Raw genomic sequence first — 27,696 nt, 5'->3', positions numbered from 1 at the left:
GCCTTCAAAGCACATGAAGCTGACAGAACCCATCTTGAGGAACAAGACTTGTTTCCGCTGAAGGGCACACAGCTGTGGAATACCCTACTGCACCCATGTCTTGTTCTAGAGCACAACACAGGTCATGCCACATTTGAGAGGCCTTCCCAAAATAGGTGAAACAGATTTTCTTCCTTGGGTTCCTCTCTCTGAGGGAGGCTCATGAAGACTGAAGGAGGGACTAGCAAGAGCTACCACATTAATCAGTATGCTAGAAATACACAGATAGGAGCTTATTTGCACTTTTGTTTTACCTGCCATTAATGACCTCTTGCTCTCAAATATGGGCAAGGAAGAACTGGTCCATCTGTAGTCGACACATCATTCTGGAGTCAAGTCCTCACTAACTTTCCTTTCCAGAATAAATCTGAACTACCGTGCCTTTATTATTTTCCTTCAACCTTTCCATCTTAAGAAAGAAATCCATCTTCTTTCCTGTAACATGAAACAACACTATCTCAAGACAGCAAGGATAGGAGACATTATGCAATGTTTTCAGGCATGTATGGAAAGTAGTATTAGAAGCCGTTTAACATTGAACAGCATCTCACTGTGAAATCAAAGACAGAAGGATTGCTTCTTTAAATCAGCTTTATTTTTCTAACTGTTATTTCAATTTCCCATAGCACCTTGGCAATGTCAAAAACAGAAATACAAATACATGTATTATCATTTTAACATTTAAAGCATGAACCTACTTTACAGAAATTGTTTTGGACAATTTTGACAATGGACAGAATATAGAAGCCAGATAAGTTGCTTTTTCTCTTCTTTCACTGAAGCCCGACCACTTTGGAGAGAGATCATACATGCCAAGGGAATGTCAGAATTGTCTGGGAGGAGCAAGATGTCAATAGTCACTTAAACTCAATATATTATCTGCATATTTTGTATTTTATAAAAATTAGAACAAAAGCCATTTGTGCACAAATCTGTTTACATGTGAAGTTGCATTTTTTTGATATTGTACCCATAACTGAAGCTCCATAAAAATAAACCTCTGGTTCTTAAATATAAAATTGAAAGTTGTTACAGGTTAGTTTGCAGATGGATTTTTCAGAAATAATCTTTAACTCCTTTCAAGTCCTCCCAACAGTATATTAAAAACAGACTCATTTGACCTCTTGAAGTGTCTATGCTGGGAACACTTAAGAGAAGAGCCAACTAAAAAAAAAAAAAAACCTAAAACAAAATCATGTACCATCCTAAAGGAAGCTCAGACTATATGTAGTATATATACAAACAAGAGCATGATAAATCATTCAGATTAATGGCAACAATCTTATTTCAGAAGGAAATATCAAAAATTAGAAACCAAAAGTTTATTTGCATATCTGTTGCAATCAAGGATTTACAAAATAAACACATCAGAAGCAAGTTTTCCTCCTAAGTGCATTTCTGTTGTATCTTATCTGTAATACAATGGTTCATTTTACCAGTTTAAAATATTGCCTGTACACAGATTTTATCCCAAGTGAACGTTCACTTGGGTAACAGTAAAAACAGGGGACAGTTTCAAGATATTTAAGTGGATATTGATAAAGTAGTAAGGCCATAGCTATTTAACTACAGTAAAGCATTGATTAAGTCACTTAATTGCTACTGATCTGCCACAATATCATCCTTGTTCTCTTCTGGTTAATAGGATGGGTTACTTTAATTTTACCTACTGCTAAAACTGCACCATCATACTGTACCAAGCTAACTTGGTTATTTATTTTTTTTTAAACAAAGATAGCAGGAATGTAAGATGCTATAAAACTAACTTAATTTTAGAAATTAATCTTTTGCACTTTTTAATTTTACAATCACATGCAAGTAGTCCCTCCTTCTCCTCCCCAGAAATAGAAATAAAAAAAAATGGCCCAATCTTTTCCACAAATGAAGTGAAAGAAGTTTAGCTAGGGGAATACACCTTTGTAGCTAACAAAATAAAACAGACTAATTTTGTAAACAAGTGACAGATTGTGAAACTAAAAGTTATTTGAGATCTGCACTTGTGTGCGCGTTTCATTGGTTTTTCTTTTTAAATACAGTCAGCAGGGTAGAAGAATGCATGTTTGCTTGATGTGGTGAGCTATTAAGGAGACAGCCACTGAGAATCCATCATCTTCAATAGCTCAATGACCTTTTGTGGAACAAGAGCCAGTTTTACCTCTGGTAATAAGATGATGCACCTTAACCGAAGTCAATGGAGTTGCACCAGCAGCGAATCTGGTTCCCAAATGGTCATTTTGTCCTTGTTTCCAATTGTCTGTCAAACAGGAAAACTTGGTGGGTACAGACACAAGAATCTGCCTGAGACTATATCTGGAGAATGAGAAGTAGCAGCTAGCCCATCTATGTTATGTATTTGCCATGCAATACAAGTACTGCAGGAGGACTTGCACACAACTATTGTTTTCACAACCTTTATATTTACTTTATTATTCCCCACCCCAAGTCCCCCCAAAAAGACAAAAAGTATCCATGGCGGTGGGGAAAGGAGGGGAATCCTAATGTTAAATCTTTGCACACCAATATCAATTAGTTTAGTTATGGTGAGCTCCCTAATCTGATAGATATGCTGGAAAAAGCCAACAAGTTTACAGACTTATTTGCATACACTATACAAGACCATAATCTTGTTGCTGGAAAATGCACATTTAAAGACATAAAACATTCTTTCCACACGTCAAGTTTTTCCAATCACCTTACAAGAAAAAAGATTGAGCTGTAAGGATTTTGTGTACATCTAATAAAGGAAAAAGCTACACTTTACAACTGTCGGAAATACTCAAATTCTATCTTTCAGCTCAACAAGCTCTATGCACTGATTTAAAAGCAGATGCCCACATAGGTCAAAATTAACATGCCAGTACAGCCAAGCTAGGCCAGAGACTGTACATTTGCAAAAGCCTCTTCCCAAAGAGCTCTTCCTCTTAACTGCAGCCAGTTTATGGCTGCTATTAGAATTCCAATACATGTTCACTCTGTAATGACAGTGCACATTACCCTAATGTTGGTGACTATCATACAGAATACATGCTATTTTCCAGTCTGAGTGCAGTAATTAAGTTTATAAAATTATTTATAAAAAATAGCTTCTTTGAAATTTGATGCATTTCACAGAGCTCTTGACAGTTTAAATATTTAAACTTCTCTGTATCATTTCCATCAAATGTAGCATTATCCAAGTAAACTGAAACAGGTTTGTAAGCATTCTTAAACTATAGATTTGATCCATGATTTTGGTAAATTAAACTCCAAAACCCAGTACAGGCAGATTAAAAAGTGAGTAATGATTTTTTATATATGTAACATGCACAAAATGAACAGTTAACTGCATAAATATGACTCATAAATCAAATCAAAAGCAACTGCCAAACTAAATAATAAGTTAAAGAAATGACAACTCTGGCTTTTATATTTATAAAAATAGATATAAGAGTTCTCAAAGCAGTTGATGGAGAATGCCTAATGAGTAAGCAATCAGCAAGGATTACCTGGCTAAGAAATCAAAAGATGAAAATTTCACAGTTAACCTCATTTTTAACTGCCACTTACATACCGTAAACATCTTAGTAATATATGCTAGTGATGCCATTAGAATCAATGTATCACAACTGAATATTCCAGTGTTCACAACTTACAGCTTTAAATTTGTACACATCCTAATCACTTTAAAAACAAAAAACAAAAACAAAACAAAAAAAACCACACACCACCAGGTACAATTCTTACTGCTGCGAGCTACTTTTCTTAACACTTTATACAGAACTTAGAATGTGGGCATGCTTATTTTGGCAGATTAACGCATTATATTTTTCCTGTTTCCTTCCGTCATTTATGGTAATTACTAGCTTTTAAAAACTTAACTACCTACTACACAATAGTGTTGTGAATTTAGTCAAAGTAACCTCTTTGAAATAAAGTTAAAACCTCATGGCCTTTGTTTCAAGCAACTGAAAAAAAGTCAGGAGCTAGTACAGATACTATAAAGCAGTGCTTGACACCAGTCCAGAGAACCAATGTGAGACACTATATGGAAACCTGGGCATGCCCCCAAACTGCTGAATGTCTCAAAGGAAATAAAAAGCCTCAATTTTAGACCCATTTGGGGCTTTGAACCTGCCCTCAAGACTCCCTTGCAAAGCAGAATTCCATGAGTGGAACTGAAAGCTCAGGCTCTTCACATGTGAAATTACCACCATCTACTGTGCAGTAGATTAATTCCATTAATTAATCTTCCATTAATTGGGCCTGCCTCAGGAAAACATACCAGATAAATGCACACAAGTCTGTAATAAAGGGGTTAGAGAAAGTAGCACTTAAGCAAAAAAAAAAAAAATTAAAAAAATTAAAATGCTGCCCTCAATTGGCAGGAAAAAAGGGAAAATTAAAAATCCCAAACATGCCCCAGCCCCCCCTTCTTGTGTCTAGGATACTGACTATTCTTACTGTCCTTATGGTCTGATCTACAATCAGTTCTCCAGTAAAATCAGTTTAAAAAACGTTTGCTCAATGAAATATTAGTAAGGTCAAAAGACTAAATTTCAAGCTGGAAACACAAAAGTTCTACTACAATAGTGCATTCCGTTTTTACCATCAGTGACTAAGTCATGACATAACAGTATCTGGCTGCACTCACGCAACTCAAGCATGCCGACCAAGCATCTCAGTTGTGGATCTGCTTTGCAATGCAAGGCCATTAATGGCATACATATCATCCTACAAGCCAAACGTTAAATAGGTTTAAAAAAGTAAGTTCTAATTTTACAGAAATGCTTTTTTTTTCTTCCCCAAAAATAATATTCTCTTGCCCTCTTCCTTCTACACTGAGGGACATGTTATTATGTCATTTCATTTTTTCATCTGGTCAAAACACTAATTCACAACCTCAAAGTTGATTTCAGGCAGGAAACCCTCTGCAAATTAAAAAACAAAAAGATACAAAAATTATAATCTCTATATATTTATATTGATTGGAATCCTCCAGCATTTGTGAAATCACTTTTAGAGATGAATTTTGGGACCCTCCCCACCTTCTCCACACTCAAACCATATACTTCGATTCAGTATTCGTGTTCCCTGAATACCTCCTCCTTATAGTCCATCTCCTTTGCTGCTCTTTAGTCCACAGCTCAAATTAAATAGAGAAGAGTTGGATGAGTTCTACTTTGGTGATCGGGGTGGCACATACTGCTCCTTGCCGATACGCCGAGGTGCTCCCTGAGGTGAAGATCTGCGTCCAAACTGGCGTCTCTGTTCCCTGATTTTTCCAGCAGCTCCCCTGGGAGGCCCGTTGCCTCTGAACCCAGAAAGATCCTTTGCCCGGCCTTCGAGCTTCTCATGGGCCCTCTCTGAAGCCTTTTCAGAAGTATTGTTTTCTTCGTTTTTGGCAGGGGGACCTATATTGGTACGAAGCTCCCTAAGTGGCTGAACAGGAACTGGAGCTGGCTCCTTTGGGGGTTTCTGGCAGACTTCAGCGTAACTTAGCTTGCGTGGCTCCTTTGGTTTCAAGGGTAGAAAAAAAGTAAAGTTTATGCATTCTGCTAAGAACAACCTATATCAGGAAAGGGCTCTTCAAGAACACCCCAGGCACATTGTTAAAAGAACACAATGCCAGAACATGCTCTGTATAGTGAGCTAGGCTGGTTTAATACCCAGTGGCAGCTCAAAAATCGGAATCTGTATGAAGGTACCATACCATGATCTGTTCGGTGGGGGGGGGGGGAGAAGATGCGGAAAGCAGCACCCTTGGGACTGGGGAGTACCATTATCTGCCCTGGGGGTGGAGCAGAGAGGAAAGTAGCCACTTTCCCTAGCCAACAACCTCCAGTGTGTGGAAGTCAGTTTTCGAGAAAGCACTGAGATCACACCAAGGCAGCTGATCTTACCTGTATTGTCACAGTAAGCGCTGCATTTGCATTGGTAGAGGATGAAGTGGTATTTGTCCTTGATGGCTTTGCAGCACTGAGGGGATGTACAGACACAGATGGGGAAGTGTGGCTATTAACATCTTTCTGAGCAGAGACCTCCTCTGGCTTCTTGTCTGGCTGAGTTGTGCTGACAGATTAGACAAGACAGTTCAACATTAGAATCTGTTTAAGAGTTAGTTCAATTTCAGAAATGCTTTTTTCCTTTCTTTCAAATCACTGCAGCAGTTTTAACCAAGTAGGATTCCCAAGGCCATTACCACCAGGTTCTGAACAGCAATCAGCTTTTCAGAGTAACAGAGGCCTAGTTACTAGTATAGTATAGAGGGAGGACTGGAGAGAATGCTTCCTTAGAGTAGAAGTAACCAAGACTATCCTTCACACTACACAGCAGCTTATTTTTAAAAACATTTCTCAAATTAGCCACGCAAATTATATACCTTGGTGCTGGAACCTCAGCACTGCTTGGTGAGCTCACACTTGTGATAGGTTGCTGGACTGGACTGTGTGCCTGCTCTTCTTGAGCAGATGCAGGACAACTGACCGCCAAGTCTTTGCTCTCCTGAAGAGAAAAGGAATTGTAAAACTGCAGAAGTACAATAGTCATTATGCCAGTACTTGTGTTTTAGTCACCACAAAATTTAAGTCACCAGACATCAAGAATTTAAAGTTAAATATATATATGTAGATTCATAGATACTAGATTCATAGATACTAAGGTCAGAAGGGACCATTCTGATCATCTAGTCCGACCTCCTGCACAGCGCAGGCCACAGAATCTCACCCACCCACTCCTATGAAAAACCTCACCCATGTCTGAGCTATTGAAGTCCTTAAATCATGGTTCAAAACTTCAAGGAGCAGAGAAGCCTCCCTCCAGTCAACCATGCCACATGCTACAGAGGAAGGCAAAAAAACCTCCAGGGTCTCTCCAATCTGCCCTGGAGGAAAATTCCTTCCCGACCCCAAATATGGCAATCAGCTAAACCCTGAGCACATGGGCAAGATTCACCAGCCAGATACCCAGGAAAGAATTTTCTATAGTAAATCAGATCCCAAGTACAGTAAGAGTTAAGATTTATTTTGTTGTTATATAGAATATGCACTGAAATAAGTGCCATGTGCAAGTCTTCTATACAGAGCTGCCAATTTTACATCAGGTGAAAAAACATGGGACAGAGAACAAACAAGACTATGGTCTTCTGTACAACTGCAGAGAGCAGCAACACCACTGCAGGTAAACAGATTCTTCCAAAACCACCCCTACCCCAAACTCCCTTTAACTGATCTGTACTTCAGAAGCCACCACTGCTGATCTGGCTGCTTTATTTTGAAATACAGAGTCCAACACTAAGTCTGGAAAGAGGAGTGGTAATTGCACAGGTTCCATTAGACACCACATGGAAATCAGCGAGCCCAAGAACAGAAACAGAAAAGGCTAGAGTATTATATATTTAGACCTGCTTGGGGACAGTGCAGTTTACAGCTCTACCACAATAAGCCTGAATAATTTTAAGGACATATGGAGGAGGGAAGTAAACCATCTTGATGTGCACTCCAGAAGTAGAAACAAGTACCTTCTCTTTGCCAGTTCCTTTAACAATGTCAGACATTCTGCTTTCCAACACTGGTTCTCCTTGTATTTTTGCAGTACTGCCAGGTAGAGGAGGGAAATTTGATGCTAGTAAGTCAAACTTTGGTGTCTGAGTCTTTGTTTCTGCTGAAGGCTGAGGTCGCTAGAAGAAAAGAGGTCTGTAAACATACACTATGTAACCATACCACCTTGTGTTGTGAGCCTATAGAGGTCTCAAGCTAAGTAATGTTAAGACAGTTCCTGAATGGAAGTCTATCAAACACCACATCCTGCATGATGAAATCTTGAAGATTCAGGGATTGTATCCTTCCCTCAGAGTCAGTATGCAGCCCACACCTGATGATGGGTGTCAATGCAGTGACATCTTTCAGAAGAGAAACAATATTAGAAACTCCAAATCGCTTTAATAATTGGGATGTTTCCTAGCCAAATTCCAACTGCAGTGGTTTCATTTTGCCTCCCTATACTTGTTTTGCAGCTTCAGTTCAGTGAAGTGTATGTTACTGCCCACCTAGAGCATAAAATAATTACATACCTACTCTGTAACTCTTGTTCCTCAAGACACGTTGTACACACGCATTCCACTTTAGGTGTCTGTGTGCCAGTGCATCAAAGCCAGATAACTTTTTCCCATAACTGTACCTGCAAGGGCAGCACATGCTGCCTCCACACACTCCTTCTTCTAAGCAAAGATAAGGTGTAGAGCCCCTGACCCTCCCCCACCTCAGTTCTTTCACACTGAAAGCCTGCATCTGAAGTGATTCTGATGGAGAGGGGAAGGGGGGTAGGTTGTGGAATGTACATGAGTAACATCTCAAAGAACAGGTATGTAACCATTTTTTCCATCTTCAAGTGCTTGCAAGTGTCCATTCCACTTTAGGTGACTCACAAGCAGTTCCCAGTGGAGGAGGGTATTGAGTCTACCCGAACAAGGATCTCAGTACTTCTCTCCCAGGCCTCCAACAACAATGCTAAATTTGGGAGAGAGAACACGAGTGGTAAGCAACTGAACCAAACTGAAGACCAGGTAACAGCTCTGCAAACATTACTGATGGGAACATGACCCAGGAAAGCTGCTGATGCATATAGAGTCCGTATAGAATATGCTAAAATTCTCTGACGTAGAGAATGTTTGCAATGTTGTAGTAGACACAAACGCAGAAGGAAATCCAGGACGAGATGCTCTCAGAGCAAACAAGTTTCCCTTTCATTTGCTCAGCAAAGGAAATGAACAATGGAGGAGATAAAACTAAACTCCTTAGACCTGCCAAGTAAAAAGCTAATCCGTCATGAACCTTTAAGATATGTAGCCTCTATCTGTGTGAGAGTAAGGCTAGGGAAAGACTGGCAAACAACAGTTTGAGTCAAATGAAATTCTGAAACCACTTTAGTGAAAAATTTGGGGTATGGATGCAAGGCAACATTGTCTTTGTAAAAAAATCATACAAAGAGGGTGAGCCATCAAAGCTCAGCAAACTTCCTAGCTTAAGTAATGGCTATTAGAAATGCTACATTTAATCGAGCGAGGAGACAATGAACATGTGGCCATGGATTCAAAAAGAGGTCTCTTCAATCCTGTGAGAACCAAGTTTAAATCCTAGGACAGAGTAGGCTCTTTAAGTAAGTGGGGGAAAGTCCATCCAAACCATTTAAGAATTTGACAGAGTTGGAAAACATGGACCTGCCATCTACAGGTGTGTGAAATGTTGAGATTGCAGCCAGGTGGACCCTCAGTGAACTACTGTACTTGAGAGACTTCTCTCTTTTAGGCCAAGCAGATAATACAGAATAAAGAGAATACACTTCCTTCATGGATTTATGTTTATGTCAGGACCAAACAGAGAACCTCCTCTACTTCATAAGGAAAGTGTACCTGATAGAAGCCTTACTGACTATGGACCAATCAATTGTCCAGGTATGAATACACCTGGACTCCCACCTTTCAGAAACCTGCTACCAATGCCTTGCACTCCATGGAAATTTGAGGTGGCCACAGCCTGACTAAATCAAGGGACCATGAACTGATAAGAAACAATTGCTATGACAAACCTTAAGAACTTTGTGTGGCTCTGGAACATAGCTACATAGAAGTATGCATCCTTTAAGTAGATGGTAGCAAGAAAGTCAGAGAAAGGGAGAGGATAACAGCAGACAGATTAACTATACAAAACTTGATTTTCTTTATGTATTGGTTGAGATTTCACAGCTCTAGAATAAGTCTGAAGACTGATTTGAGAAAGTATCAGGAATAAAATCCCTTCCCCCAATATTGAGACCGTACATCTTCTACAGCCCCTAGTGGTAACAGACTGAACTTCTTGAATTAAACACAGCCTTGTGAAAATGATCCCTGAAAAGGGACAGCGCATCAGAAAAGGGGATAGAATTGAACTGCAAGGTGTAACTCAGTCCTCTATTGTGTGCTGCATTTTGACAGGTATGCAAGATACCTGCAGTCATGAAGCACGGCACATAGCGATACCAGTTGCTATCACACAAGCCAATGAGTCTACCATCTAATGCAGCCTGCAGAGAAACAAAAGGGTTGCCAAGTTATAACATGAGAAGCGGTAGCATCTTCATAGTAAGCGAGATGAGCCCCGAATAGCATGAGAGCAGTAACATTAAGCAGCAACGGCTGCCTGTTGGCGAGCTCTGCAGAGTCGTGTGCTATAGTGCTCCGGTCTCAGCCCAAGAAAACATCTTTTTGGAAGAGGAACAAGATGCATCTTTTCTTAGTAAAAATGTTACAAATGAATGAACTGCCACATGTATGAACCCTACCAAAATCTTTGCCTTGTGGCTGGGCCTCCCACAGGTTAATTATGCATTTCTTTTACATGCATTATTTTAGCAATCTTGAAACAAGAGCATTGGCCTGAATAAGGCATTGCTAAGGCAGGTGCTGATCAGACTATTCAATATTTTCTGTCCCCATAAAAGTAAGAAGCCACAAACCAGGGTCTGACCATAAATGCTAAATAACTAACTGCCCATAAGTCTAACTTCTTGCACCCCCTTTGAATGTCATCTCAGGTCCCAGTCAGGCTTCCATTGAAGCCAGCCAGACTTTTGACAATTACTTCTATGGGAAGAGGATCAGGTCTTCAGCATCCTATTATAAGGGAGAGATAATAGGAGCAAGTTGCACTGAGTTCCACCTAGTGGTCAATGTGAAGCAGCACACTTTTGGAAGAGCACTCAGCAACAAGGTTTCCTATAGGATACACCTGTTACTAAAGAGATAAGACAGGCTCTTTAAAAAAAAAAAAAAAAAAAAAGAAACCGTAAGTAATGGCTGGAACCAAGAGACTGATGTATTTTCACTTGTCAGGCACGCATACACATTCTATCTTCACAGCCTCACACAGGAGCTAGTGTAGCCCATAGGATTACTTTGCTAGCTATTATATCCTATTAATCCAGCCAGCCGTATCAAATGTGTTTCTCTTTCGGAATTAATCCATTTTATTCTTACATTTTATTAATATTAATTCCTATGAATTTAGGGTGTGTTGAGGCATATGATACGCGTTTCCTAATATACATAAAGTAAGTTTTGCTGAAACGCAAGAAGCCTACTGGCTTGTATCCGGTAAGATCCACTTAATAGCTAAAAGTATCATCAATTAAGAGTAAATCAGCCTAAAAGCTGGTAACTTTTGGCATAGATGGGAATGGTCCCTGAACTTTGGGGAACCAAAGGGAGAAACTATACACAACACTGAGCAGGCTTATCTGGCATCTACAACCGGTTGCTAACCGCAGGGTATACCACAACCTGGAAGTCACCTAGAGAGCCTAGATTGGCAGTTTTTGGAGTGAGATAATCCTTATTAATATATATAGAGTAAGTGTCATAATCCACTAACATATAGGATAAGGGTACCCATAAATTTCTTAGGGTACAGAAATAAGATCTGGGTATAGTAGGTTGAACCTGAAGTACATAGTGTCAGGATCCTATAATATACCTTGTAAGGATATCATAGGGAGCGCTTCTTTTAGTTCTTTTGGGGCTTTTTTTTTTTTTTTTTTTTTTTAAAGCTTTTAGCTCTAACTCTTTAAGCTCTTTTAGTCTTTAGCTCTTTCTTTTCTTTGTTCTTCTATATTCTATACACCAGTGGTCTCCAAAGTTTTTGGATCATGCACCCCCACGGTGCCGTTGAAGAAAGGAGATGGGAAGACCTGCCACAGGCGTGCCGCCGAAAGGGAAGACCTGCTGCAGGCATGCAGAGCTGCCGCCGAAGGAAAAGTAAAACAGCGGAGTGCCATCCGGGGGCGCTCCTCCTGCCGTGCACCCCCTGGAATCCTCTGGCGCACCCCGGAGACCACTGCTATAGACTACCATTCTATCTTCTGTCAAGCTATCAGCTCAGCTTGTGCAATACAGTATAACTACTCAACATTCCTAACTATTGGGTAAGCCAGCACCATCGTGTTATCGGGCTTGCTAGGAGTACGGCTGGTCCTTCTCCTCCTATTACCGGATCCTCAAGGAAGGGTGAGCATATATTAAGTTAAGGTACTTATAATATAAATGTTACCACCAGGAGTTTTGTAATTCTTTTACTGTTTTGCAGTCATAAGTTTCATAGCATCTATTATTCTTTTGTTAATCTCAATAAAGAATTATCAATTTGGTATTGTCCTCAGTGTGAGTGTTTTTGCCAAGCACCCTGGGAGTCCTCTCCAGATACAGAGCTCTCTGAGTTCTTGAACCCTGTGGTCTGAATTGGACAAGAACCTATAAATCTTCTGGTCGGATGCAATCAGTGGCAAGCCATAGCAACGAACCCATCAAATTCAGGTCAACACTAGGGGGAGAGGGAGGTACATGAAGTGGTAAGGCAGAGCCCATTTCACTGCCTAGGTCCCTCCCCTCTATATGTCTCCCTCCCCCATGAAATAATGAAAATGGAACTTACTGAAAGACGGTCATCTTCTCGTCTTCTCCGACCTCTGAAAAAGTTCCTCCTTTAAAGGAAAAAGGAGAGAAGTGAAGACAAACCTCAGCAAGCGTATTAGTCTAACTCCTAATTATATCCCCCATAAAGGGGAGCATGCACCTAAATGCCCATCCTTCTTCATACGGCTGATATAAAAGTAGAACTATAATAGTGCCTATTGATCAGACCCAAGACAGGCTGCTTCTCCATTCTTTGGGGTCTAACTTTGTTTCTCAGTGCATTAACTTGTTTTGCAGACTCAACTGGTGTCCTTTCTGTTACAAGGAAAGGTCTTTAGACCTACTTTTTTAGGACACAACGTGCCTGCTGGGGATTAGACTTTACTACAGTGAACAACTGTTACTTTGGTTCTCTTTAAAAACCTATACTGTAGCAACAGCTGTGATTGGGAATTTTTGGTCAGCAAGTTGTTTAGAGAGGGCCAGAACCCCACTACTAACAGACACCAAAAATCAACTGGCTTTATCTCAGAAGATAAATGTTTGAAGCTCCCAGCCACTGAGCCCAGAGGATTTTGGTACTTGTTTAAAATTTAATGTAACCCCAAAGGCCAGTTTTACTTAATGAATTGTTTGTATTCTATAGGCCAGTCATAAACAGAGTTGTGGTCACAATCTAGTCCTTACAAAGTAGTGAAACCTGTCTTTACACTACCTACAAGCTATTTGAATCTTAGAACAAAAAACCCAGAGTTAGCACAGCTGCTTTAAAAAAAAAGAGAGAAACAAAGATGTGCAAGTGAGCGGTAGGGGAGGGGGGAAATACTCTCCATTTGCTTTACATGAGAATTTGTTTCTAACTTTTTGCTTTAACTACTAACTGAAGGCAATTGCTAACATGCATGAGCTCCCCCCACGTTCATACTATGAGCCAGAAGAGACTTGCAGCATGTTTTACAAAAATGAAATAAATATAAGCCTTAAAGTTTTAACACTACACTCAGATTGTAAGCGTTATGTAGAACGGAGTTTGTACAGAAACATGTTTCTCTTTAATAAATCTGTTTTACTTCTATAAGGACATCCCTATTTACTACCAGCTGTATGGATTTCCTACCATTAGAGCCTGTAAAAATGAATGGAGAGTCAAAACATTTTCAATCTCACTTAGAAAAAGGTCAAAATGTATTATGCTCAATTTGCTTGTTTAATTGAATATCAATTTGCTCCCTAGACCATTCCACAGATAACTGAACAGTTGTGTTCAGCACCTGAAGTTATTTTGGCTTATGAAAATTAATCTAAAGCTCGTTCGGCAATCTTTTCCCAACCCTGTAGCCCAGTGTTTCTCCAACCACACACTGCCTTCACTGTAACATATGGCTCTCATTGCTGCAAATTTTTACCTGCCCCTGCCAATACTGTAGTCTCCATTCTGCTCCATCTGCGAGATGGAATAATCCTTCTGAGAACAGCCTTGTTCCTGGTGTCCTGTTAATGTATTGGTATGTCGTTCCATACCAAAATTCCTCAAGTTGCTTCTGTTCAGTGGTCCATCCCCCATCGACACTGTACCAACCACAGCTGTACCCTCTGCACAGTGTTCAGAGCTGCTTGATGATCGGAAATGAGGCTTCACACTGTGTGAGATACAATAAGAAGTTGTCAACACCACAACATAAGGACCAATAAGCAAAGTTCTCTCCCAAACAAACTAGAACACTTTCAATAATATGGTCTGAAGTAATTAAAATGAGACAATAAATAAACGTTACTCCTCCATTGTTAAAACAATATCCCATGTGGTACCATACACCCTTGCCATGACTTTATGGTCCAAGGACAAAATGCTCCATTGTCCAGCTCCCAAACCATATAATTAGGCATAAGCTTTCGTGAGCTACAGCTCACTTCATCAGATGCATCCAGAAGTCCCACCTGATTTTAAATAATTGTGATAATAAAGAAAACAGAAAATCCTGCAAAAGCTCAAGAGTTAGGCAATTAACACTATCAGTAACATACAGCTGAAACAGAGGGAGATGGGCAGTGATTAGTCTATAGCAATAAAGGAGTACCAAAAAAAAAAAAAAAAAAAAAAAGTGAGATTTGCCTATGTGAGAGCAAGAACAAATACAGACGCTTAATTCCACCACACTCAGTGTACCCAATTTGTTACTTCAGTGTCTATCTAATGACAGTTGCACATATCCTCTGCAAAATACAAGCAGATGATTCCAAACAAAGTATTTCAGACAACACAGGAGCATCCAATTCACAGCTAAGAGAAAGTTTCCCTTTGGACAGCAGCTTGAATGACAAGTAATATAACTTTAATAAGTACTAAATATTTATCCTACCTCACACTATCTAAACAGACTGGATTCCCTTCTTGCAATCCTCCTCCAACTCTCCTACACACTTTGGCTTCTTCCAGTGTTGTCCCCCCCCAACCCCAGCAAATCTCAAGAACCACCACCAGTTTGGAGCACAGGATTTTATGTATTTTCAAAAAAAAAAAAAAAAAAAAAAAAATCTATACATCCCTGTGACAAACAGAATGTCCAAGGGCAGTCTCCAAATGCCAGGAATTCTAGACTGGCTAGTAAAGAGGTAGATTCCCTTCTACTATTTTCCTTTCTCTTCAGCTGAGGGGAACTGCATGTCTTCAGCAAGTTACCATCTGCTAATAGCAAACCATGGAACCAGAAATGAGAGACAGATTAGTAATCTAATCTAATCTTGAGTTGACAGTGCAAGATTCTTCCCTGTGCTCTATACTGTATCTTCCAAAGCCATTTTAAGTGACAAATGACAATTTTGCCACTACTTCCTTTGGGTGGCTCCTGCACAGCTTGATTGATCTAATGGCTAGGAAGGTGCCTCTTTGGCTCTCAAATGCAGAAAGTATATCAGGAAAGTCATCCACCCTACATTTTAAATCTCAGGAACCCACGTGCTGAAGAACCATTTTCTGATTGTTTTGAAGCCCAAGCTATCTCGCCAATGTCATCCTCACGCTACTGTCCTAACATCCACAAAACAAGGAAGGTGATTAAGTCTGAAACAACAATTTTGGAGTTTGTCACAGGGCGTGAACCTTTCACTCCTGCGCACATGCAGGCATGTTGCAATATTTCAGGCCCACATAAATGTGATCGGTTTAAAAAAATGTTGGTGTGTTTACTTTTAAAGACAAAACAGCCAATATTTAATATTAGACTAGTGACTACCCACATGATGAGATAAATTAAGCTTAGCCCACAGGACAAAAAGCTTTACAGGGGAAGCAGCATGTAAACCTTCTCCGTGGAGGAAGTTTTCTGGGATTGAAGGAGAAACAAAGTTATGTTGAAAAGAGATGGCCTAGTACTACTTACCTCCAACAAACTTTATGAAACAATCCTCAGCTACCCAGTAAGTAGCTTTTCTCCATCAACAAAATAAGGCAGAGGCAAAGAGACTTAAAGTGACAATCAGTTTAGGCTCAATTATTTTATTTATTTAGATTTTTTAAAATATATATTTTTGAACATAACAGAAGAGTTTATCATTTTTTGATTAAATGATTAAACATTGGTTGGTCAGATTCATAAAATTGAAGCCCAGAAGAAACCACTGTGATAATTTAATATGGATTCCTGTGCAAAAGCTAAATTCTATTACCTTCAATTCTAAAGATTCTCCGACAACCCAAACACTACTACATTGTGCTAGCACAAGAATTCATGAAGCAGCCTAGAAAGAGTGAAAGTTATTTATTGCCCAAACTGAACAGGGGGAGAGAGAGAAACCCACCTTGCAAAAACGGTATTAAATATAGAAGATTGAAAAATTTAAACCTAATGCATCAGTGGATCTCAGTCCTTTCCAGACTGGAATCCATATTACAACAAGGAGAAAAAAAAAAAAAAGTCTCCCACAATTTGCTAATCCATCTGCTCTATGCCAACAGATTTCACAGGCCCATGCTGAAGAGACAAAAAGGAATGTGAATTTTAAAAAGCATACCAATTACCAAGGAGAGCTGAGACTTTAAGAAACTCCTTTAACATGTCTCATTTAAACAAACAAGTATACAGAGCATCCTTTACACACCCAGTTAGGGACAATCCAGGGAAATGGAGGAATCCCTGCAGCTTGGAACATGTAAAATTAGACTGGTATGTGGACAATGTGAAACAATTGTTCATTAGCGGGGAGGTTGCTAGAGCACTTAATAGGCTTTAGCATCTACAATAGGCAGGGAAAGCAGATTTTAGTTAAGTCTCTTAAGTTTGCCATTTTTGAATCCATTCAAAGCGAAGGAAAAGTTTTCTAGCTGTATGATTCAGCCCTCAGATCTCATAATCTCACCTGTCATTGAGAAGGCCACACAATCTTGGTCTGGGCAGAAGAACGAAAAGTACAGGAGAAAAGTGCAGAAGACAGGGGAAAGCAAAGAGAAGGAAGGAAGCAGTAAGAAAGCGAGCAAGGAGAGAGTGTGCATGAAACAGAGAAATGCCCAGACTTTTGAATGTTAGACCTGTTCTCTCTGAGCGCGATACTTGATCATCACTGGGCCAACCCTCTGAGCCTACATCTCGCTCATCTTGCTAGCACCACAGCAGAGAGGGAATGTCTCTCAGAGGCTTCCACTATCCTCCTTAAATATAACATTTCAAATCCTGGAAACAAGCTTTAAAGTTGCAATGGCATAAGGAAAGCTTCACACTAAGCTAACACTGAGGTAGGGAAGGCTAGAGCACATCCTAGATAAAACATGCGTTTGGAACCAGATTACACCATATTGCGTGTAATGAAGCTACCTCTATCTTTCTACTACCTGGAAAGATCAGAGCTCCATTTGTGGAGAAGGAAGGAGCTCAAATAACTCAACTTTATGTTTCTCTACTAAAGAAAAAGCTTATTACAGTAGAGATTCTCATTTAAGAGTCCTAACCCTTTAAAATTCCTGTTCTGGAAGAAACTCCCTTCAGAAACTGCATTATGCAATATAATTCCCACAATAAAGCAGGAGCTACCTAGGAGAAAGCACGTGTTATAATCTCTTGTCACCAATGGATATGGAGCTCTTATCTAGAGCCATTAATTATTTGGTATGGTTTCTGCCAACTCTGGACTTTGTATGAAATGAGATGACTTATCTAATAGTAAAAGTTTACATTATGCTTTGCCAAGGTTCAGGACAGAATCTCTGTCTCAAAAGCCTTAAGAATAGGGGTCCATGGTGAACTTAAGGAACTTCTGATGATTAGAATGAGAAGTTCTACACAAGGAGATGTGTCTCCTTCAACTATATGGACTAGTCCCTTTGGTCAACAGTCAAAATGAGAGAGGGAAGCACTTGCCCTCTTGAGATATCCCTCTCCTCCTCTGAGGGCTGGATAACTAGCTTTTATAGGAGCTGTCTAAGTCAGAGAAAACATTACCTTTGAGGAAAGATTGAAATTGAGTTTATTTAGCCTGGAGAAGAGAAGGGGAGGACATAAAAGTTTTCAAGTATATCAAAGATTGTTACAAGGAGGAGGGTGAAAAATTGTTTTCATTAACCTCAGAGGACAGGTCAAGGAGCAATGAGCTTAAATTGCAGCAAAGGAGGTTTAGGTTGTACATTAGGAAAAACTTCTTAATTGTCATGGTAGTTAAGCACTGGAACAAAACTGTCTAGGGAGGTTGTGGAATCTCTCTCATTGGAGGTTTTTAAGGACAGGATAGAGAAATGTGTATCAGGAGTGGTCTAGTTATTATGCAGTCCTGCCTTGAGTGCAGGGGACTGGACTAGATGGACTCTTGAGGTCCCTTCCAGTTCTATATTTCTATGATTCTATGTGATTATGATTGTACAGTGCTGATGGCAAGTACACTTAAATCCTTCCTGCAAGGAATCATGGGGGGCCTTGCCCCAAGAGAATCTGAAAAGATTGCTTTGGCTCCCAGTCTAAAATGGAGGCCGAGTCAAGACTGCTAGAGAAAGAGCAGAGTTTCAAAAGGCAAAAATTATGTTGATTACTTCTATCTGATAATTAGGAAGTGGATATATTTGCCCATCTAGACGGTTTTTACTCTTACTGTACATACCAGCTGGGCTGGACAACACAGTCAAAAATCTAGGTCTACAAACACAAGAAATCCTATAAAAATGCTCCATTTAAGTTTTAATAACCAACGGGACACTGATAAACAGGCACAGCTCTAACACAGCTCAGTGGCAGTTGTGCAGGATCTGCCCCCATTAGAAATAATTCTCTTTCTAAATTCAGCTGCCTCACTTGTCCCAAATGAAGCAATAAACACTTCACTCTGCTCCTGAAGACCCAATTTCGAAGTCCATCCTCCACTGATCACGTCAATTTATGGCCATGAACTTTAACTTCATTACCAAATGTTTACAGCACAGGCAGTTGTCAAGTGAAGTCTCAAACATAAAAGCAATTACTGTGCTAATCAGCCTGCTTGCTGCATTCAGTAGGAAAGCCTGTAAATAAAAGTTTCCACCCACACAAGGCAAGAATACTATAGTCTTTTGTAATTACAGAGCATTGCTCCAACGACACACAAGGTTGTTTTCCTCCTATGCAAATGAATGTATTTGAGCTCACTCTCTAAAATTATATCAGGAGAGAGACTGACATGGTAAATGAATTACAGTGATAAAATTGCTGAATGCTGAATTTATCGAACAATAGTAAGAGCCTGTATCTCTGAACTTGTATAAGGTGAGTGGCTCTACAATGTTAGTCTCACTACAGAAGCTGAATTTGTCTTGTGGGAGTTTCTGTTTAGGAAATAAGGCAGCCATGAGTTAGAAGCAACATTTTCTAAGAGGAAGCTATCTTGGTTTCAGACTTAAAACACATGTCTCTTAATGGTAACCCCTTTGAAGCTTTCAAACGAGTCCTTACCTTTTTTCTCTCTAGCACACACAGATTTGTTATTGTAGGGCCTCATGAACATTGGCCTGGATTTTATGCTAAATTTAGTTTCCAAAAAAATTCCACATAGATTTAGCAAACAAGAACTACAAGGCCTTATGCCCTTAGTAATAAGCATTCCTCGATGGCTCATTAAAATTCTGGAAGCTGCAAATTCTAACAGCACAGCCAGCTTCCCGATTTTCTCTTACCGGTTTCTATGGAATGGGCGACCTATGCTCAAGGAAGCAGCATTCGTTTTATATGATCCTGGTGAATTAAAGCCATTCACGAATCCACCATTAGGAAAAGGGGCCTGCAATGCAGAGACAAAAATATCAGGCTGTTAAGAGTTCAACTAAGTCAAAAGATAAAAGGAAAGATGTTCATGGTTGTTTGGCCCTTTCCTGCACTGCTGACATCAACTTAAAACTTGCCGCTTTATCCAGAATATTTTACACCTCAACCCCGTAACATCACATTCCATTATTACAATCCCTCATTCAAAAAATAATAATAATAATAATAATAATAATAATAATAATAATAATTCTCCATTGGTCTATAGTTTGTAAAGCCACTACAGTCTCATGATCTTTCTGTCCATGAAGAGCCAAGAAAATCCCTTCCCACCTCCCCAGGCTTGCTTGGGATAAACTGACTTTACACCAGAAGCTCCTGGGATTTAACTGACACTCGTGATCGGATTGGTGCCTTTTAGAGGCTTATCTTATTGGGTCTGGACCATCCCCAGCTGAAGCCAATGGTCAGTAACCAACAACATATGGAAGAGGTGACCAGACCCATGTCTCTTGCAAGATAGTGAGAGGTCAACCCAATCAACACAGGCCAATTTGTTACTCAAGCTCTCAAGAGTAGATTTTTGGGACAATATTCAAAATTTATTGCCCATCAGTGTTGATAACAAAAACCCTCCCATTTTATGAAAATTGGCAGCAGTTACTTACCAGTGGTGTTTCAAAGTAAGGTGCAGGGTTTGGAGACCAAGTCTGAGGCACAATACTGTAAATAGAGTACTGCTGAGGACTATATACAGGCTGCATAAACAGTGGTGAGGCAAACTGTGCTTGTGTTTGAACTGGCTGAGTATACACACTGGAATCCACTACCCGGTAGCCATTTTTAGCAAAAAATGTGTTGATGGCTTTTATCCTTGCCTGTAAGAGAGATCAAACCAAGATACGTGTGCCACATGTGAGGAGGGAAGTGCAAGGGGAAAGACAAGTTTTTTCTTTCCCTTATTTTTATTATAATGTAAGTAAGGAAAAACTAGGTTAACTGCTGACTACAAGCATAAACCTTGTGTGACATACTATGTTGCAGTGTTGGTTATCCCTTCTTACAATAAAGTGTTAAAATGGAGGGTGGGTATCTTAAACCAATGGATCACTCAAAGCTTTAAACTTTACGTTGCCTTCTGTGACAATAACTGCCCTATAATTTGAGACTAACTCAGAATATAAGCAAAAGTCAGTGCTGTGAAAGATGCCAGATTGACAACCATAGAAACTGAAGTCTACTTCTCAGCAGATTAGGTACAGGACAAGGAGCAGCAGGCAGGGCAAGCTACCCTCACACTGCACAGCCAGGTTGTCTAAATGTCATTCTAGAGGAGCGAGCTCTACAAAATGAAGAGAATCGAAGTCTTTAATCCCTCTGCTGAGTCTTACAAACAAGGATGCCAATTTGGAAGCTTAAAGTATCTATACATGACATATCTCCAGTAGAAACTGCACTTGGGATCACCCACCACACACTCTTAAATTGGGTTCAAGCTAGTGTCCTATAGAGGAAAGGCTTTGCATCCCAAAACTAATTTTTAGTAAGTTTACAATGCTAGCCAAAGAAAGACATCCAAGATTTTGTCCTGAAATCTCCTCATACCCACATTAAACAAAGTCTTACCATTATTGGCTTGCCCTGAAAGGTTTTTACTTCTTCCCTTAAGTATTTAAATGCCTGTGTATATAAAAAGACATTTATTGAAAGATCATTTTGGTAAAACTGCTATTCAAAGACAGTCTTTAGAAAACTAATATAAACATACCTAGGCCTGAATTCAAGTTACATTATATTTTGATAAGTTTATGACAATTTTACAAGAGGAAAAGCCATTTTGTTATTCAAAGCATCAACAGTTCCTGGTTCCTCATGCAGACCAAGCTGTAATGCGTTAGTACACATGCCTTCCTGCCTTCATCCATCTTTCTTAAATCCTAACACAGACATGACCATATCATGTTGCTATCAAAGAGTAAGTATTTAATCTCTGTTGCAAGGGTTAAACAGAAGAGTGCTTGCCTTAAGTATGCCACTGCAATAGCATTTCAATATTTGTGTGTGACATTGAAAAGCCACACCAAAGGGAGAATTTGTACTAGGTCAAACTCTGGTTTGTAGTATTACGTTTCCTTTACCGCAAAGCACCTATTTTTTTCCTATGGCAGCAAAAAAATATCATTGCCCATCCAGTTATTTACAGGGATACTTAATCTGCCTTTTTTTTTTTTTTTTTAAAACCACCCACTTCTCTGCTTGTTCAATGAAAAAAAGCTTCAGTTTAATTTTCCTGTCCAGTCAATTTCTATACAGTTTTGCTTTCAGATTCTCAGACAATAGCACAAAACTGCAAGGTTTAGTTGTTGTGACTGCAGCAGAATGTGCATTTGAGAAGAGTTTCCAACAGAAAGAATTCATAGAACTATGACTCTTAAGCTTTGTATAAAAGCCCAATTGTACCCATTTGTCCCAACGTTGCATCTGTAAGAACATAACATAAGAACCTAAGAATGGCCATACTGGGTCAGATCAAAGATCCATCCAGCCCGGTATCCTGTCTACCGACAATGGCCAATGCCAGGTGCCCCAGAGGGAGTGAACCTAACAGGTAATGATCTAGTGATCTCTCTCCTGCCAACCATCTCCACCCTATGACAGAGGCTAGGGACACCATTTCTTACCCATCCTGGCTAATAGCCATTACTGGATTTAACCTCCATGAATTTATCCAGTTCTCTTTTAAACCCTGTTATAGTTCTAACCTTCGCAACCTTCTCAGGCAAGGAGTTCCACAAGCTGACTGCGCGCTGAGTGAAGAATTTCCTTTTCTTTGTTTTAAACCTGCTACCTAATTTCATTTGGTGGCCCTAGTTCTTATATTATGGGAGCAAGTAAATAGCTTTTCCTTATTCACTTTCTCACACCATTCATGATTTTATAGACCTCTATCATATCCCCCCTTAGTCTCCTCTTTTCCAAGCTAAAAAGTCCTAGGTTTTTAAATCTCTCCTCATATGGGACCAGTTCCAAACCCTGAATCATTTTAGTTGCCCTTTTCTGAACCTTTTCTAATGCCAGTACATCTTTTTTGAGATGAGGGGACCACATCTGTATGCAGTATTCAAGATGTGGGCATACCATGGATTTATATAAGGGCAATAAGATATTCTCCGTCTTATTCTCTATCCCTTTTTTAATGATTCTTAACATCCCGTTTGCTTTTTTGACTGCCGCTGCACACTGCATGGACATCTTTAGAGAACTATCCACGATGACTCCAAGATCTTTCTCTGGATTAGTTGTAGCTAAATTAGCCCCCCTGCCCCCCCATCATATTGTATGTATAGTTGGGGATATTTTTTCCAATGTGCATTACTTTACATTTATCCACATTAAATTTCATTTGCCATTTTGTTGCCCAATCACTTCGTTTTGTGAGATCTTTTTGAAGTTCTTCACAGTCTGCTTTGGTCTGAACTATCTTGAGCAGTTTAGTATCATCTGCAAACTTTGCCACCTCACTGTTTACCTCTTTCTCCAGATCATTTATAAATAGGTTGAATAGGACTGGTCCTAGGACTGACCCTTGGGGACCACCACTAGTTACCCCTTTCCATTCTGAAAATTTACCAATTATTCCTACCCTTTTGTTCCCTGTCTTTTAACCAGTTCTCAATCCATGAAAGGATCTTCCCTCTTATCCTGTAAGAACTACAGAAATTATTGTGATGCCTGTGTAGGCTGTTCTCCCTTTTAACTAGCTCTATTTAAACAAAGCCAGCATTTCAGATACAGGATACTGAATCTAGTATCCAACAACATTTCCATTAACTAGAAGCTATTAATTGTCAAGAGTAGCAAAAGAGACCAAACAGAAGCAGCACATATGGTAAGAGAGGCAGACAGTAGAAATGTAGTCCAAGAACAGCAGTCATCCCTAATCTCCTGAATTTCTCTCAGTTAAACTGAATTCAACTTTGTAAATAAACTCCTAGCTCCCCAGGCAATAGGTGCTGCATACATTAATAAATTAAACTAACTCTCCCTTGTGGCACATATTTTATCATGCACCATACGTGCAGTTCCCAAGAATAACAGGGAAGGTTCAATTAAAGGATAGAGATTGCATTCAAATCGAATGGAGTCTTACCTGTTGTGCATCAGTATCTGACTGGAATGTAATGTACCAGTTGTTATTGTGAGCAAACTCACAGCTTATCACTCTGGGACAGTTTTCGTTTTTAAACAGCGCCTTAACCTCCTAAAGAAAAGGAAACCTGTTAGGACTGGGTCCCCAAAACTATCATTGCAAACCAACTAGGAAATTTAACGTCCACTCCCCACCAGGGGAAGTTTTTGTTCTACATCCTGAGTTACTAAAGGCTCATCCTGTAGCCAGGAATATGTCCAACCTCCTAGTAGAAGCATATAACTGCCATGTCGTATCTCTCAATACTAGACTGGCACTGGTCCAGCTGAAGATTCACACATTCTCCCATATAACATTTTCCACTTCCAAACCCTGAGATCCCCGCTAATGCCCTTCAGAACTGCTCTTAAATCAGCAGAAAGTGTCTCTTACAAGGATCCTATCACCCATCCCAGGGGCCGAATATGCAGCTGCTGCTGCAGCACTCAAGCCTTGCCAACCTGCGTAGGAAGGGAACTGGAAGCAGGCAGGTCTCCTATATGTCCGAGCACAACACAACCTTAGGTTTTGTTATGCAACATTGAGTTTTCTTCAATATCAGACATGCATACAAGTACATTTGTAATGAGAATAAGATGCCCAAAAGTGACTTTAGAAAGTTTAATTCTTTCAGATTTCTACCTACAGGACAAATACATCTGTGGAGTTCTGTAAGAGAAAGACATCAGTCTTGCACGCATGAGCTACCCAGATTAAAAATCAACAAAAAACAAAAAATAGTGGGCGTTTTTGGTGAGGGGGACCATGGGATAAAGGAAGATATTGCAGCATTAAGCTGGCAAGGAAGCATTATGAATAACTGGCTTCAAATTGCATGCAACGTACTCTACCTTGAATAGTCCATTAGAATATGTGCTAACTACTTATGCTAAATAAGTAGCATCTTTTCCACCTTGCATTTAGCTCTGATGCTCAGTCAGAGTACCTTTTCCTGACCTGAAGAACAACTTTGTGTGGCTTACAAGCTTGTCTAACTCACCAACAGTAGCTGATCCAATAAAAGACATTACCTCACCCACTGTGGCTTCAAGTTAGCCAAGTTACCTTGACAGAGGTCCTTCTGATGCAAGATTCTTAACTTCCAGAAAAGTAACGGTTTTGCAAGAAGTTGCTCATGTCACAATGGGTTACAGCTTTTAAAAGGAGCAACAGAGTTCAGAGATTTACAAGGACAGATCTGTTCATCTAGCATTGCATTAATATTGCTAATTTAAAGTGCCACCATAGAAATGCCTCGCATTACAGCTCTAAAATCTTCTAAAAAAAATTCATTAACTAACAGCTCTGTCAGCCAAATATCAGCAGGCATTTTCTTATCCTCTTTCTATCACCATAATGAGCTTGGCTCAAACTGGGCCACAATGAATAAGAAATGTTTATTAATGTTTGTATCTGCCAAAACAACCCTCTGACTTAATGCAAAGTGCCTGCTGTGAAAATTTTTGCCTGAAATCCAAGTTATTCTCTGGATTTATTTCTCACTTTTGGATCTGAAAGGAAACCAATTCAACCTGCCTTCCAGAAGATCCCAGGTCGTGCCATAGTCTTCAGTGGAATAGAAGAGATTTCATGTAACAAAGAGCATTTTACTGTGTTAACAACATAATGGAAAAGAATATCAGTGGAATGAGATATGGTCTTTGGATTTCACATTGCTTCAAGAAAAAAATACCTAGAAGCGGTTTACAAGAAATATCACTCAGTTGAATTAAATTTGATCTATAACTTAAGTTGCCAATCAGTTTTCTAAAAAGCACATAGCTCTTTTGGTTGCAGCTTGAAGCAATGTTTTCAAGTCCCAGTATACTTACTGGGAACCATGGGATTATTTTTTACCTCTACAGGCGTTGTTTCAGGGATCTCGCGAAGAATAATAATGCATCGCTTATGGTTTGGTCTTACTTTCTCCCCTCTCTCATCTACTTGTACCATAGGGGAAGCTAAAATTAAGATACAAATGGACATTAGTAGCTGTAAGACTCTCTACAATATACACAGAACAGTCAGCAACAAGATTCAAATAGATTAATATTTTGACCTATCTGTAGGTATTAGGGATCTCCTTTGGTTAGTATCTAATTTTTCACAACTCTGTCCACATATACATATTGGACCAACAATTCAGAAGCCTATCTTTCAGAGTAGCCAAGTAAGAGACAAAAGGGAGAACGTTTCAAATTCTGAAATTGTTCAGAATTCAAATATCAGAAAACATGACAGTGGCAAATGAGCGTGAGACTGACTGTAAAACGTGCTTTGAATTTGGGAAGAAACATGACTGTTTCATTGCCCACATATACCATTAGAGATCCTAACATCTCTTTAGTTACCTGTAGAGATTAGAGACAAAACCAACTGTGACAGAGCTCAATCTTAATAGGTGAGAGGCAGAAGTGTCTGAAAAGTCAAAGTAAAACCTAATTTTTCAAATCATATTTGGTAGTGAGGCGTTTAAGCTTTCACCAAAAATAGCATTTTCCCCCAATTGGCATTGCACTTTTTATTTTTACAGTAGCTGCCTGTCTCCATTCATGTTGTTCAGTTCAGAAACAAATACCACTAAGGGAACAAATCTGCACTTCTCGCACAGTGAAGTCAGCGTGACTTTTGACACCACAAGGTCTGTATTGACTAGATATGGGTAATCAGGGTGTTTTCTTAATATTAAGAGTGGCAATCATGTAATTCATCTTCTACCATACTATGAACGGTGACTAAAAAAATGCTATGCACCTATTTTTTTTAAATAGCAACCATATATCAACCCTGCTCCTGGGCAGATATTGGTGGATAGTTTGAATAACTGAATGAGGAGTTCTTGAATTATCTGGAGTCATGAACTCATTTATACAATGCACTACACATATTCTCCTAATATTCAAAAGGCACTAAGCACTTGCAGCTCCCCAGATCAATGTGAGTTGTGGATGCTCAGTACCTCTGAAAGAATCAGCACACACATGCTCCCAACTGAACAGAAATCAATTTTGGGGGTTTTTCTTGGCATCAGACATGCACCAGGAGGAGTTGACGTTTTTGAATTTTACATTTAAAATGTGAAGGGAGAGAATTCCAGGAGAGTGATACACAGATTTTACAAGATTTGTTTCTTTGGCGGGTAACAATAGACTGATGTTTGAATTACCAATCAATAATAAGAGAGAAATCTTAAGTGTAGGCATTTCTCCACTTGTGAGTGGGTGGAGAAGGTGGAAGAGCTTAAATGATCTATCATTCCATCAATGTGAACATAGCTCAATGTTACATGGATCCATCAAAGGGAAATGGATACTGCCTCCCATCCCAACTCAGTGTTTCTCTGCCTACAAAGCTAAAAACAACAAAAAATTAGACTAAGGGGCTGGTTTGAACTCAGGGAAGGGAGTTCATTTTTTGAAATTCTTAAGCAGAGTCCTATTGAGAAATTCAGATGGGAACAGGGAAAAACATTTATGGATTCAAAGTAAACATTGCAAAGCAGTTGATTCAAACTGTTTTACAGAAGAGGTGGTGTGCAGAGTCAGCACCACAGGAGAACTACCCTTCCTACTGAACTTTCTACATTAAGTCAAAAGAGCAGACTTGTCATTCTTTACATTTAGGGAGTACGATTTTTGCTTTTGGTTAACAAAACTCAGTCCTCCTGAAAGCTATTTCTTTCAAAACAAATTTGAGGAAGTTTACTAAATACAAGATAGTAGCTACCTCAGTCTCTTGTCTTACATGGATCTGCTTTGGACAGCTTGGTTTCCTCCAAGAAGGATTAATCACAACCTGATTTTTCCATGAACGAAATCTGTAGCTATAGGCCA

General features: G+C 39.5%; 1 protein-coding gene across 3 annotated transcripts in view; it reads right to left on the bottom strand.

Annotated features, from left to right (window-relative positions):
* Positions 1-612: 612 nt before the first annotated feature.
* LARP4 (La ribonucleoprotein 4) overlaps positions 613-27,696 on the bottom strand; it is a 45,280-nt gene continuing 18,196 nt past the window's right edge. For 2 of the 3 annotated variants that reach the window (XM_038378747.1, XM_038378748.2), the window contains exons 6-16: positions 25,721-25,824; positions 23,825-23,935; positions 21,301-21,354; positions 20,343-20,552; positions 19,587-19,690; positions 13,867-14,100; positions 12,480-12,528; positions 7,535-7,693; positions 6,398-6,519; positions 5,919-6,087; positions 613-5,529 (exon numbers count right to left, since the gene is read on the bottom strand). In XM_038378747.1, coding sequence (XP_038234675.1) covers positions 5,194-5,529; positions 5,919-6,087; positions 6,398-6,519; positions 7,535-7,693; positions 12,480-12,528; positions 13,867-14,100; positions 19,587-19,690; positions 20,343-20,552; positions 21,301-21,354; positions 23,825-23,935; positions 25,721-25,824 — 1,652 coding nt within the window. In that variant the 3' untranslated portion in view covers positions 613-5,193. Of the gene's footprint in view, positions 5,530-5,918; positions 6,088-6,397; positions 6,520-7,534; positions 7,694-12,479; positions 12,529-13,862; positions 14,101-19,586; positions 19,691-20,342; positions 20,553-21,300; positions 21,355-23,824; positions 23,936-25,720; positions 25,825-27,696 lie in introns of those variants that run through there. The other variant, XM_038378750.2, reaches the window with a different exon arrangement.

Source organism: Dermochelys coriacea, chromosome 20, assembly GCF_009764565.3.
Source record: "Dermochelys coriacea isolate rDerCor1 chromosome 20, rDerCor1.pri.v4, whole genome shotgun sequence".
Taxonomy (NCBI): Eukaryota; Metazoa; Chordata; order Testudines; family Dermochelyidae; genus Dermochelys; species Dermochelys coriacea.
This window is presented reverse-complemented; position numbering and strand designations above follow the sequence as displayed.